Source organism: Nannobrachium achirus (genome assembly GCF_963921795.1).
Source record: "Nannobrachium achirus genome assembly, chromosome: 24".
NCBI lineage: Eukaryota > Metazoa > Chordata > Actinopteri > Myctophiformes > Myctophidae > Nannobrachium > Nannobrachium achirus.
In genome coordinates this window covers 27,919,464-27,933,259 of record NC_137831.1, presented here as the reverse complement: position 1 = coordinate 27,933,259, position 13,796 = coordinate 27,919,464, and the positions used below count along the sequence as shown (strand labels likewise).

The following is a 13,796-nucleotide window of genomic DNA, read 5'->3' as shown; positions in this document are numbered from 1 at the left end:
CGCGCACACACGTGAGTCAGAATAACAGGCTTGAGCTCCAAATTGGCCTGGAGTGTGGTGATTTCAGACGGCAATTTCAAAATCGTTGATGTGCAAAGCAGATGTTTCACGGGGTGGGGTGGGGGGCTTTTGGTGGAGGGAGGCTCACCTCGCTTTGCCTTTCAGAGAGAGAGAGAGAGAGAGAGAGAGAGAGAGGCATAGCGTCCCGGGACGCACGTGGGCGAAGCAGGTGGCATCATTGATCATTTCCAGCCCTCGCCTCTTCTTGTTTTCAGCCCAACCCGGCCTTCACAAGTAAATTGTTCCTCGCGGAGGCTTGTCCCCGTGCCACGGTCCCCCGCTGGCAATGCCACTAACCCCGGTAATGCGGCCAACTGGCAGAGAGAGCGAGAGAGAGAGAGAGAGAGGGAGAGAGGGACCCGAGGTGCAAGGGTCTGCGGCCCCCCATTCGCCACACTGGAGCGACGTCGACCAAACAACCAGAGTTGTTGAAAACCCCCCCTGGGGCCTGCGACGCAGCGGGGCATTCTTTTAGCTGGTTCTTGTGGAACCAAAGAAGCGTCGGAGGCTCCCCGTCCCTTCAGTGGCTGTGATGTAACACAGACGGAGCATAGGTTTGGTTTGGCCCTCGCTTCGCTTAAAGAGGGGTGTCCGTGCCGTTTGGGAAGGGCTGAATGCCCCGCACAGGCTCCCCGCCGCACGTTGGCCAATGACTGTCCATCAAAGGGCGCTGGTTCTTTCTCTAACCTTTTTTCCCCCCCATTTCAAAGCCCCTCCCCAGTTTGATATCGTCGTTGTCGGGTGGAAACCTTGTATGTCCAAAACCGTTCGTATTTATCATTAAGAAAAATGAACTAAACTAGTGATAAGAGCCAATCTACAAGCCCACAACGCCTCGCACCGCGAGGCGTTGTGTGCTCGTAGATCTGCTGTTTTTACTACTTTTGTGCGACGGCCTTGTCTGATGAAGCAGGGCTTTACTTCACTTCAACATTTGAAACTTGGAGATACAAGGTTTCTGCCGACAGTGGCGATATGCATTACGCCACGGAACCCTGTTTGATTTCTGCCTCTGGGAGACCGCAATCTACACTGCAAAATCCTTAGTGTTATTAACTGTGACGCGCAAGGCCTCAGAGTTACGGAGCCCATACAAGTCCATTTGGTTCCTAACGATCAATCATATAGCGACGAACCCCCTGGAACCCCCTCAAGGAGACCCCATAGACTCCACAAGAGCTACTCTATGGGCCCTGTTCCGACTGCTCTTGAGCCAGGCACCGCAGAGAACGCACCAACACTGCATTGTTTGTCACTCGCTGGGCCTCCGCCACAGAGCGTGGAGCTATGTGCCTTTGGTACCCAAATATGTGCAAATATCCCTGTCCCCTAAACATCTAATAAGAGAAAGGAAGCTCCAGAATGCTGCAAAGATACACAAACTACCAAACAGTTCTCCATTTCAAAATAATTTGTTCTTTTCCATCTGAAACCGTTCTGTTCACAAAACGTAAGCCAGAACATGATAATTGCCCCCTCTAAGTGAGTGACATAATTGTGTTTTGCTCCTAGGACGTCGATTATCGAACGGATAAGGAACAGATTTTGAAGGCAGGGGAGAGAGAGCTCGGTCGAAGACTTGATATTCACACACACCCGACTTTAACCTCAAATGACTCAGGGTTTTTTTTTTCTTCTTCAAGAGCGGCCACGTCGAGTGACTAAACAGAGAAACTGTTACATCAGAGGGAAGGGAATCAAAGAGCAATTCAGCTGCTTCTCTCTCTCACACACGCACGCACGCACGCACGCACGCACACACACACACACACACACACACACACACACACCACACACACACACACACACACACACACACACACACACACACACACACACAGTCACAGAGGAGGATGAGCAGGCTGGCTTTACACACACACCACAGTCCACGTCCTTGCTGTTAAGTCAGTGGTTCTCCAAGTTTTTCATGTCAAGGACCCCCAAATACTTATTACACCACGGACCCCCATTTGAAAAGAACATGCCAGGGACCCCCATGAGAGAAGGTTTTTACGGCTCTACAGCAGTGATTCTCAACCACTTTAATTTAAGGACCCACAGTTTTATATACATTAGACAACGGACGGACCCCCATTTAATGGCATTTCTAACTCCGACTTAACAGTATATTGTAAAATCAACTTTAATTTAACTCTGAGATCCATTTGTACACTCTCTTATTTACAGACCCATAAGACTAAGGTCCATTTAGTTCCTAACCATTATTTATGCAATTGTCCACAATGCTGGGGGCCAAATGGACCCTTACAAGTCTCAGAGAGTGTATTAATGAGACCAAATTGGACCCATTTGTCTCAAGAGTTAAATATTCCACTGAAGATTTTTGCACAGCTGGAAACAACTGATATGCATGTCAATAGTACTTGAAATTAGAGAGGGTAAATGACATCAATCAGTGTATAAAGGAACACATAGGCTACAGTAAGCGGGCTCCCCCCCCCCCCCCCCCCCCCCCCCCCCCCCCGGAGACCTTTTCAGACGGTGCATCATGACGAGAAGCGGAGCAGCCAGCGGTCCTCAAACATTTTGATTTTCAAGGACCCCCGGTTTATGCATTATTAGCTTATATTATGAATGTACCCCCATAACCCCGAGAGTGCACAAATTGTCTGCAATTGTCCATGCTGCAATTGTCCGTGTTGGTTCCTAACTATCTGGTCGGTGGACCCCCTGGACACCCCCAAGGACCCCCCTGCATGGTGGGGCTCTCCCCGGGACCCCTGCATTGTGGTAGCCTAGAGCAGTGTTTCTCAAACGTTCACATTCCAAGGTCTCCCCCTTAGCTCTGACAGACAGTGACAGTGTACAAATGGAACCAAATGAACCCGTCATTTGGTTCCATGTGTACACTGTCAGAGTTACAGACTTGTATGGGTCAATTTAGACCCCCATAAAGGAACCCACGGAGTAGTCCCTGGATTGGAATCCACTTTGAGAACCACTGGCCTAGAGGGACAGAGGGACGGACGCACCACGGCGCGCACGCACCTGTCTCCGCGAAGCTGATGATCTCCGACGCCTCCTCCGGCAGCTCGTTGCCCGTGGCGTGGCCGTCCAGGCTGGGGATCTCCACGCGGCCGTCCTCGCGCACCTTGCCGGCGTGCAGCTTGCGCAGCGCCGTCACCATGGCCGCCTTGGGCACGGGGTGGTGCGTGATGTTGGGCCGCTGGCGCATCTGCAGCCGGCTCAGGATGTGCCTCTTGACGGCTTCCAGAAAGTCTACGTTGACGCCGGCGTCCTCCAGGACGGGCGATCGCTGCTGCTGCTGCCCGCCGCCTCCTCCTCCTCCTCCGATGCCGCAAGACGAGCAGGTTTCCTGGGCCCCCGTGGCGTGCGACGAGTCGGTGCCCGCCGACGGGGACGGAGGACCGGTGCAACGGACGGAGGAGAGAACGCAAAAAGCCACGAGTAATGCGCCGTGGAAGAAGCACAAACTCATCTTCTCAACCCCTCTTTTTCCTATCTCTTGCCGAGATCCACTTCTTGAAGATTGTGTCAGATAAACTTGTTTGATTGATTGCTTTTTTATTTTTTTTAAAGTCAAGTCGTTTATATAGGTAAAAGTTTAAAGCGGGTGGTTTAAAACGTGTTAAAATCCTCAGTCCCTGGATGTCTCCATATATGCGCGCACAGCAGGCTTTTTCTTTCAAAATCGATGCATTTTGATGATGGCAGCGTTCGTGTTTAATTTCCATTCAGTCGAAGACATCATGTTGTTTGTTTGTTTCTTTCTTTCATATGTTGTCTTTGGTCATTCTGGAACAGAGCCTGCAGTGCTGTCAAACTGCAGGGTGACTTGAGACGCACGCTGGAAGTCAAGTCCACTGTTTTGTCCCCTTTTCCTTTGAATGGACCTGACTGCGCCAGTAAGACTCCTGTGTGTGTGTGCGTGTGTGTATGTGTGTGTGTGTCTTTGTCACTCAATCAGTCAGCCAGCCAGTCAGTCAGTCCGTGGAAGATCACTATAGATGAGCCGGCGGATCGGACCTATCATCATTTCAGCTATAAAAGCACCTAAACAGCGATCAGCCCAGTTGAAGATCTCCCATTGACGACCAGACCTCAAGGTATTCCATCAGGCGACGAGAGGAAAAATTGGAGGAAAATTGCTGCGGATTCCAGTTGGACATTTTTTGTTTATTCAGACCATGTTCTGCTTTTTGTTTTGTTTTGTTGTTAGTATCACAACAGTAATAACGATAAACTCCTCCGGGTGCCTGTTTGTTCTTCTTTGAAAGATCATATGGCGGGTGTGATGATGATGATGATGCGTGCGCCGGTGTACCAGAGCGCACGGAGCGGTTCCATTCTTTCTGCCTCTCTGTGGACTTGGCGTCTGATCTCTCCACACACTCCACACACTCCAACTTTTTATAAGTACACTCTACACCCCATAGCCCCGAGGGACGAACGCTCTGATTGGATAATTGGTCGTCGGGGCAACACCGCTCGCTCGCTCGCTCTCTCTCTCTCTCTCTCTCTCTCTCTCTCTCTCTCTCTCTCTCTCTCTCTCTCTCTCTCTCTCTCCTCCTTCCCCTCAGACTCAGAGGTAGACTGTCTTTTTGTCTCCGCCAGGCCGAAAGGCTATGTGAAATTGCCCCCTGTCTGTCCGTCCGTCCGTTACAAGGACAGAAGTGTCCTTGTGAGGGTCCGTTTTAGCGCCACCATGAGGCAGACTTTATATTACTCCTTCAGATTTTATCCAAAAATCAGCAAATTAGTACACAGTATCTCTATAGACATGTGATTAAGAGACGGGTCTGTCCGATATTTTATATTCCATCCTAATTCGCTAACATTGGCTTCCAAAGGCGGGATTGGTCCATTTTGAACAAAATGCCTCAAATCATGCATGCAGCCTCCGACTGTCGTGAAAGGCCGAAGAAGACTTAGTTGGCACCCTTTCCACATTGGCATTTATAGCGCCACCAGGAGGCCACAATAACCTACCTGACTTAATTGGCGGAGACCTGTGCTCAGAACAGCACTGCTTCTAGTTTCTTAGTTTTCTGTCATATCTTTCAATGGGTATCCTTATTGTCATTAATTTCAGCGATAAGTCAGTGAATTTTGATTCGCTTATGTATACACACCTCAAAACGATTGGTTAAAAATATGAACACAGGAAACACGATTTCTATGCAATGAGGTCAAGGTCCCCCTTTTAAAATGTAATGCAATTAATCAATCAATTAGGCCAGTTAATGTTATAATTAACTATTAATCAATTAGCCTTATTCATTAATTGATTGATTCACTGATTCATTAACCGATTAACTCTTGACAAAAGCAACAACTATATTGATCAGCCATCGTTGTTGTTGTTGTTAACCACAGAGTATATTATAGGCCTAATAATATAACACAAATTTGGACAACGCTGTCTCCCGTGACAACCGTTCCCAGCCTATCAGAGCGCGACCAGCGCTGCGAGGGCTATGGGATCTGGGGCAAGGCAACAACTTTTTTAGAATTGGAACCACGTGGGTTCCTCTTCTCCCCTCCTCTGCCACCAACTAAAAGCGTTCCATTGAATGAAGGGGGACTTCCTAAATGGTCTAAAGAATAGAACCTCGCTCTCTCACACAGGAAAAATCCCCGGTGTTCATTGGAATCAAATGGACCTTTAAAACCCCCCCTTTCTAAACTCCCGAGAGCGCACGAACGGAACCGTGCCGCGAGTTAAATTAACTCTCAGGGTTTTGACAGTGTGCCAGGCTGAACTTTGAAGAGGTAAGCAGACCTCGATCGTGGAAAAAGACTTACGTGAGAAAAATCAAAGTCAAGTCCAATGTGGAAACATTCAGTCAGTCTTCACTAGAATTCCGCTTAGGCCTCTTAAATGTATTTCAAAGACACTATATAGTGCAGTAGGCCTACCTGGGTTTGCTAATACTATCACTCATATGATAATTGTGTGAATTCTGGAATATGGTATGCGTCTGAATGACCCATTAAAATAATGCAGCATGATGTAATTATTACTCGAAAACACGTTTAAACATTTGAAATATAATTAAACCCAAGCCACTCTATTGCCTTGCAACCTGATAGATTGGTGGGGAGGGAGATTGATTGATAGATAGAATGACAGACAGATAGGCCTATATAGGATGGATGGATATGGATAGACGGACGGATGGACGATAGATATTCGGGTGTGCGACTAGGCTATATTGACCCAAATTCCCCTGCTTCTACTTTGAATGGACAGACAGGTGTGGAAGGGCATCCGGTGATAACTGCATTTGTTAGTTAAACGAAAAGCAAATAGGAGGATGTCATCCTTTCCACCGCCGAAAGATGAGTGTGTAATTGTGTGTTGTCCCCGATTTGGCCTTCTGTTCAGCGTCAGTGGGTTCATTATGTAACCTATATAGCCACGTTATTGCCACATAAAACAGGTGTGAAGGTGCGATTCAAAACAATACGCCTCGAAATCCCTTTGCTCTGCTCGTGTGGTTTGGTGACCTTGACTTTATTTGATCAGCCGGTGGTTCACACAGCGCCTAAATCTTGTGAAACACTGCCATCTTTCGTCGAGTCTCTGCAACTACAGCGCAAATCCCAAGCCTGCCTAATGGTTCTCAATTATTTTCATGTGAATCACTGAAGCACAGCAGGGAGGGACGCCCCCAAATGCACAGCAGCCTTATGGGGAAGAAATGTGGCCCTACACATTCTAATAAGGGCTCTCTTCCGTTTAGTGTAGCTGCTACACTGGTTCTCAAACGTTTTGATTTCAAGGACCACACCATAACTCTGAGAGTGTACAAATAGAACGGGTCAATTTGGTTCCATTTGTACACTCTCAGAGTTACACACCCATAAGGCAGTGTTTCTCAATCTTTTTTTGCTTGAGTAGGCCTACCCTCTTTCCCTGATTTCTGAATCCAAGTAAATTAAATTAAATTAAAACCATAAATAATGGTAGGCCTATATATGATGCTATGATAAACCCCCATTTCAATAATATGAAATCACAAATAATTAAAAGAGTGAAAGAGTTTCAAACAGTGTTCCCTAAGCACTGAGCAGATTTATTTTCAAGACTTTCAAGCACATCCTAGGTGCCTGGTACTATTTAATTTGGGGTAGCAACTATCAGGCTCACACCAATGTCTCCATGTTATCATCATTAAACATAACATATTTGACCCCCTCCTAATTCAATGTTTTTTAATTCTTTAACTATGAATAATATCTTTTGGGGGTAAAATTCCCAAGAAGGCCTACCCCCTGCAGTATGTCTGTGTACCCCTATATATAGGGGTACACCCCCATTTGGGAAACACTGCCATAAGGGACAATTTGGAACCCCCTCAAGGACAATTTGAGACCTGCTGGGTGTAGTTGGCCTACAGTGTTTCCAGTGAGCCAATGTGTATAATATCAGCACCCGAACTCTATTTGACCAGAATGGAACCTATGAAGAAAGTAAGGAAGAGGCCCAATTTCTATTTCTATTTATCTTTATTTGGCCGCGGACGGACCTTCATCTGAACAGATTTGGCAGGGATCCGAATTAAGAGAGGATTTGTGTTGTTAAAAATTCACAAAGATGCACAATTATTCAAAGTGCGTCACAAGATTTTTCTAAATGTTCAGAAAATAGCCGATCTATAGATGTGAGCTAGATCGTCTGTTTTTGAATAGTCAACATGTGAAAATAAGGTTAAAGTGTTCCTCATTTTGCAGGGGACTTCCTGGACCCCAGGGGTCCTCCCCCCTCCCCCCCCCCTCAACCCCCCCTTCCCAAGGACCCCTGGGGATATCCAGACCCCATCTGAGAACTACTGGCCTAGATAGTTGTCCTGACCTGCTCAAAGGTAGTTGTACACTGGTTGAGGACAGTGTGCTATCATAAAGGTCATTTATATTCACTTTTCTGAGGGAATGCTTTAAATGCGAAGGCCTTTCATATCAGACCAGCCAAATGAGGAGCAGGCTAGTTGTGGGCTCGCCTGGAAGGCGAGCACACGTATGTTATCTTCATTATTGTGGGCTCGCCAGTACCTGGCGAGCACACTTTAGATATTGTCATTATTTATTTATCTAGTAAGTAGACGGGATTTTCGGTTCCTTTCTACTCCTACATACTTAGTGAGAAAATGAAAATAAAAACATCAATGTGTTCAGTTTACAGTGGCGAAGTGTGCTATCATTTTCTATAGCAATCGGCCAAATGGTGGCGCTGTAGGAAGCCTTCGAAAGTGCGATCTTTGAACAGGTATAGCTCATGCTGTGTTTTAGGTACAGCCATGAAACCTGTATACACGTATGCGTCTCCTCATGCCGAACAACTTTTACCCTCTAACTTTTGACCTCTGACCTTTAGGTCTCCCACAATTCGGAATTATATGAAAAACAGTAAAAATCTATCTCCTCCTGGGATTTTCGCGTCAAGTGCACGAAACTTTTTTTCACATGAACTTTGAACCTATATCTACACAGGCTATGTGGTGAGAAGTTTGTACGTTAAATAATGATTTTTTAATAATTCAATATATGTTGCGGTTTTATGCAAATTATTCTTCGGCCTCTAAATCATACATGCAAAGCTACACTTTCATGGCATTTGGCAAAGATGTGGAGGGTTAGTCAAAGTATCACTGAAACCAATTTTATTCCAATCGGCCAAAGGGGGGCGCTATACGAAGCGTCTGAAAATTCAAACTTCAAACGGCCATAAGTCATGACTCGTTTCGTTTGAAGACATGCAACTTGTTACACGCGTGCTTTGACTCAAGCGGAAGACATCTGTGTCGTTGTTAAGTAAGCTCCGCCCTTCAATTTTCCGCCATTTTGAGCAGTTTGTAAAACGTGTAAACCCGCTTTTATTCTGGAATTTTCGCGTCACGTGCACAAAACTTTTTTTACGTGAACTTTGGACCGATATCTAAAGATCTGTCAGATCGGATTTCTTTAACATTGAAACATGCTTTTTTAAATAATTCAAACAATATTGCATTTTTATGCAAATTATTCTTCTGCCTCTAAAACATACATGCAAAGTCACATTTTCATGACAAAATAGTGTAGAGGGTTAGTTCAAATATCACTGAAACCAATCTTACCCCAAATGGCCAAAGGGGGGCGCTATATCATTTTGAGCAGTTTGTAAAACGCTTAAACCCGTTTTTATTCTAGGATTTTTTTTGCAATTTGCATGAAACATTCTACACGCAATCTAAGGACCTTTATCTAACATGCCTATGTAGTGCACACAAAAAAATTATAAAATAATAATAATAAATATAGCTGCAAGCAGCGATAAAGTGTCCAAAGCCAAAAACACCTCAAATCATGAACACAGCCTGGGATGTGCGTGAAATCTTGCAAGCACATTCCCAATAGGTCAAGGAACAGATACCAACCTTCTCACATTGGCCTGTTATAGCACCACCAGCGGGTCAACTTTTGCACAACACATTTTTGGAACAAAATGGACAAACTTTGATGTCAGTAACGTCAAAGAGAGCACTGCCTGCGATCTTGACATTTTGTGCTTTTATAGCCATTGTTTTCTGGCTTGAAGCGAGCCCACAATTGTTTCGAAGGAACAATATTTTTCTAGTTTCTATACTATACTATACTATACTATACTATATCAACTTCTCCTCAAAACTTCGGTTCCTTTCTACTCCTACATACTTAGTGAGAAAATGAAAATAAAAACATCAATGTGTTCAGTTTACAGTGGCGAAGTGTGCTATTATTTTTTATAGCAATCAGCCAAATGGTGGCGCTGTAGGAAGCCTTCGAAAGTGCGAACTTTGAACAGGTATAGCTCATGCTGTGTTTTAGTTACAGCCATGAAACCTGTATACACGTATGCGTCTCCTCATGCCGAACAACTTTTACCCTCTAACTTTTGACCTCTGACCTTTAGGTCTCCCACAATTCGGAATTATATGAAAAACAGTAAAAATCTATCTCCTCCTGGGATTTTCGCGTCAAGTGCACAAAACTTTTTTCACATGAACTTTGAACCTATATCTACACAGGCTATGTGTTGAGAAGTTTGTACGTTAAATAATGATTTTTTAATAATTCAATTTATATTGCGGTTTTATGCAAATTATTCTTCGGCCTCTAAATCATACATGCAAAGTTACACGTTCATGGCATTTGGCAAAGATGTGGAGGGTTAGTCAAAGTATCACTGAAACCAATTTTATTCCAATCGGCCAAAGGGGGGCGCTATACGAAGCGTCTGAAAATTCAAACTTCAAACGGGCATAAGTCATGACTCGTTTTGTTTGAAGACATGCAACTTGTTACACGCGTGCTTTGACTCAAGCGGAAGACATCTGTGTCGTTGTTAAGTAAGCTCCGCCCTTTGATTTTCCGCCACTTTGAGCAGTTTGTAAAACGCGTAAACCCGCTTTTATTCTGGAATTTTCGCGTCACGTGCACAAAACTTTTTTTACGTGAACTTTGGACCGATATCTAAAGATCTGTCAGATCGGATTTCTTTAACATTGAAACATGCTTTTTTAAATAATTCAAACAATATTGCATTTTTATGCAAATTATTCTTCTGCCTCTAAAACATACAAGCAAAGTCACATTTTCATGACAAAATAGTGTAGAGGGTTAGTTCAAATATCACTGAAACCAATCTTACCCCAAATGGCCAAAGGGGGGCGCTATATAATTTTGAGCAGTTTGTAAAACGCTTAAACCCGTTTTTATTCTAGGATTTTTTTTTGCAATTTGCATGAAACATTCTACACGCAATATAAGGACCTTTATCTAACATGCCTATGAAGTGCACACAAAAAAATTATAAAATAATAATAATAAATATAGCTGCAAGCAGCGATAAAGTGTCCAAAGCCAAAAACACCTCAAATCATGAACACAGCCTGGGATGTGCGTGAAATCTTGCAAGCACATTCCCAATAGGTCAAGGAACAGATACCAACCTTCTCACATTGGCCTGTTATAGCGCCACCAGCGGGTCAACTTTTGCACAACACATTTTTGGAACAAAATGGACCAATCTTTGACGTCAGTAACGTCAAAGAGAGCACTGCCTGCGATCTTGACATTTTGTGCTTTTATAGCCATTGTTTTCTGGCTTGAAGCGAGCCCACAATTGTTTCGAAGGAACAATATTTTTCTAGTTTATTTATTTATAGCTATATGTGTATCTCCTCAAAACTTTGGCGCGCTTCATCTCTTAAACGCTTACACCTTTCAACACCATTCAAATTTTTATGTGTTCAGCTTACTGAGGACACGTGTGCTTGTATTTTTCGTTTTGAAATGTTTTGTAGTATAAATATAAAAAAATTAAAATGTTTAACTTTAAGCACCCAATGCATTTCCAATGGGTTTAGTGAGTGGGGACAGAGTGGAGAGAAGGATAATAGACCCATGTTTATGTTAAGGCGCTGTGGCTGCAGTGTTCACACTTCAGATATGCTATTTATATCAATGCGTTCACACAGGTCTGCTCTCTGATTTGATCCAAATATCTAAGCTGTGTGATGTATAAAACTATAGTTATAGTTAAAACTATAAATAAATGTCCCTCTCCACTCTACTGATTACACAGCTGTGATCAAGAATCAAGTCCGGGCGATGGGATGTAAATCCCATAGCCATATATCCTAGAGCCCGCAGGGACAGTCAGCCATATTAGTGGTTGTTGTTGGTTGTCAGGGAGATATCAAAACCAATGCATTTCCAAGTCAGATCCACAAACACAATAAAAGCCATGCTCCACTCCTCAGTCTGGAGTGGCCACATAGAAGAACGCCTTGGTTAAAGACATAGTGGAGGACAGATGTGATCTGGGATTGTTAGCCTACAGTATATGCACTCAATATACTCCACTACAGTTGGAGTCCATTTGACAGTTGCTGGTTCCCAAACACAGAATCAAAAATGTAGATCTAGAACACATAGAATATGTACAGTACAGTAAGGTTCAGTAGAGTACAGTAAAAGTACAGTAAGGTTCAGTAGAGTACAGTAAAGTACAGTAAGGTACAGAAAGGTACAGTACAGAAAGGTACAGTAGAGTACAGTACAGTAAGGTACAGTAAAGTACAATACAGTACAGTAAGGTACAGTAGAGTACAGTAAAGTACAGTAGAGTACAGTAAGGTACAGTAGAGTACAGTAAAGTACAGTATAGTAAGGTACAGTAGAGTACAGTACAGTAAGGTACAGTACGGCACAGTAGAGTACAGTACAGTATAGTACAGTAAGGTACAGTAGAGTACAGTAAAGTACAGTACAGTAAGGTACAGTACAGTAAGGTACAGTAGAGTACAGTAAAGTACAGTAAGGTACAGTACAGTAGAGTAGAGTAAAGTACAGTACAGTAAGGTACAGTAAGTTACAGTAGAGTACAGTAAAGTACAGTAAGGTACAGCAGAGTACAGTAAAGTACAGTACTGTAAGGTACAGTACAGTACAGTAGTGTACAGTAAAGTACAGTAAAGTACAGTAACGTACAGCACAGTAAGGTACAGCAAGATACAGTAAAGTACAGTAAAGTACAGTAAAGTACAATACAGTACAGTAAGGTACAGTAGAGTACAGTAAAGTACAGTAGAGTACAGTAAGGTACAGTAGAGTACAGTAAAGTACAGTATAGTAAGGTACAGTAGAGTACAGTACAGTAAGTTACAGTACGGCATAGTAGAGTACAGTACAGTATAGTACAGTAAGGTACAGTAGAGTACAGTTAAGTACAGTACAGTAAGGTACAGTACAGTAAGGTACAGTACAGTACAGTAAGGTACAGTAGAGTACAGTAAAGTACAGTACAGTAAGGTACAGTAGAGTACAGTAAAGTACAGTAAGTTACAGTAGAGTACAGTAAAGTACAGTAAGGTAAAGTACAGTAGAGTACAGTAAAGTACAGTAAGTTACAGTACAGTACAGTACAGTACAGTACAGTAAGGTGCAGTACAGTATAGTAAGGTACAGTACAATACTGTAGGGTACTGTACCTTACAGTACCTTAAAGTATCCTATTTGTTGGGTTGGAATCGAGCCCACACTGTTTCGAAGGAACAGTATTTCTAGTTAGTCTATGATGTCGTTATCAATATAATCTGAAATTATTTTTAAAAAGTGACAATCAATCATCTTTCTATAATCACCAATAGGTTTTTAAAGGAGTAGTTCATCCCCAAAATGTATTTTTCTCTATTGATTACTCACGCCATGGAGACTTGAGTTCAATAAACATGTTTTGTATTCATCGCATTCCGAAGACAATAATTTGATTACAATAAATGTACCCCCATTAATTCCCGGTGGGAACCCAAATGCATGAATCAATGGGGATACATTTACTGTAATCTTTTTATTTTATTTTTTTTTGTATTAGGAATGTGATGAATACATATTTTCTTATTGAACTCAAGTCTCCATGGCCTGAGTAATCAATAGAGAAAAAAATAATAATTTTGGGGGTGAACTACTCCTTTAATGTCTTTGTCATGTAACCTACAATTATTTCTTTTTTTTTTCAAAGATTTGTTTTGGGGCTTTTTATGCCTTTAGGCCATTGGATTGGACAGTAGACATTTTAGACAAAAAGTTCGAAGTGTACCTTAAAGTTTTAACAAATGAAAATACGATCAATGTCAATTGATCAACTCAATCAAGTGAATCAATCAAGTATATGACTGCTGTCTGCAATGTTGAAAATGAAGGAATTTTGTGACATCATATCCTGCCAGTGC

At 43.1% G+C, this 13,796-nt stretch overlaps 1 protein-coding gene across 1 annotated transcript in view; it reads right to left on the bottom strand.

Annotated features, from left to right (window-relative positions):
- The window catches only part of LOC308280193 (inhibin beta B chain), a gene marked incomplete at both ends in the record, with an annotated part of 15,675 nt that extends 12,155 nt beyond the window's left edge, over positions 1-3,520 (bottom strand). Inside the window, one exon of the mRNA XM_080720456.1 lies at positions 3,070-3,520. Within this exon, the coding sequence (XP_080576582.1) occupies positions 3,070-3,520 (451 nt within the window). The remainder of the gene's footprint in view (positions 1-3,069) is intronic.
- Positions 3,521-13,796: the final 10,276 nt, after the last annotated feature.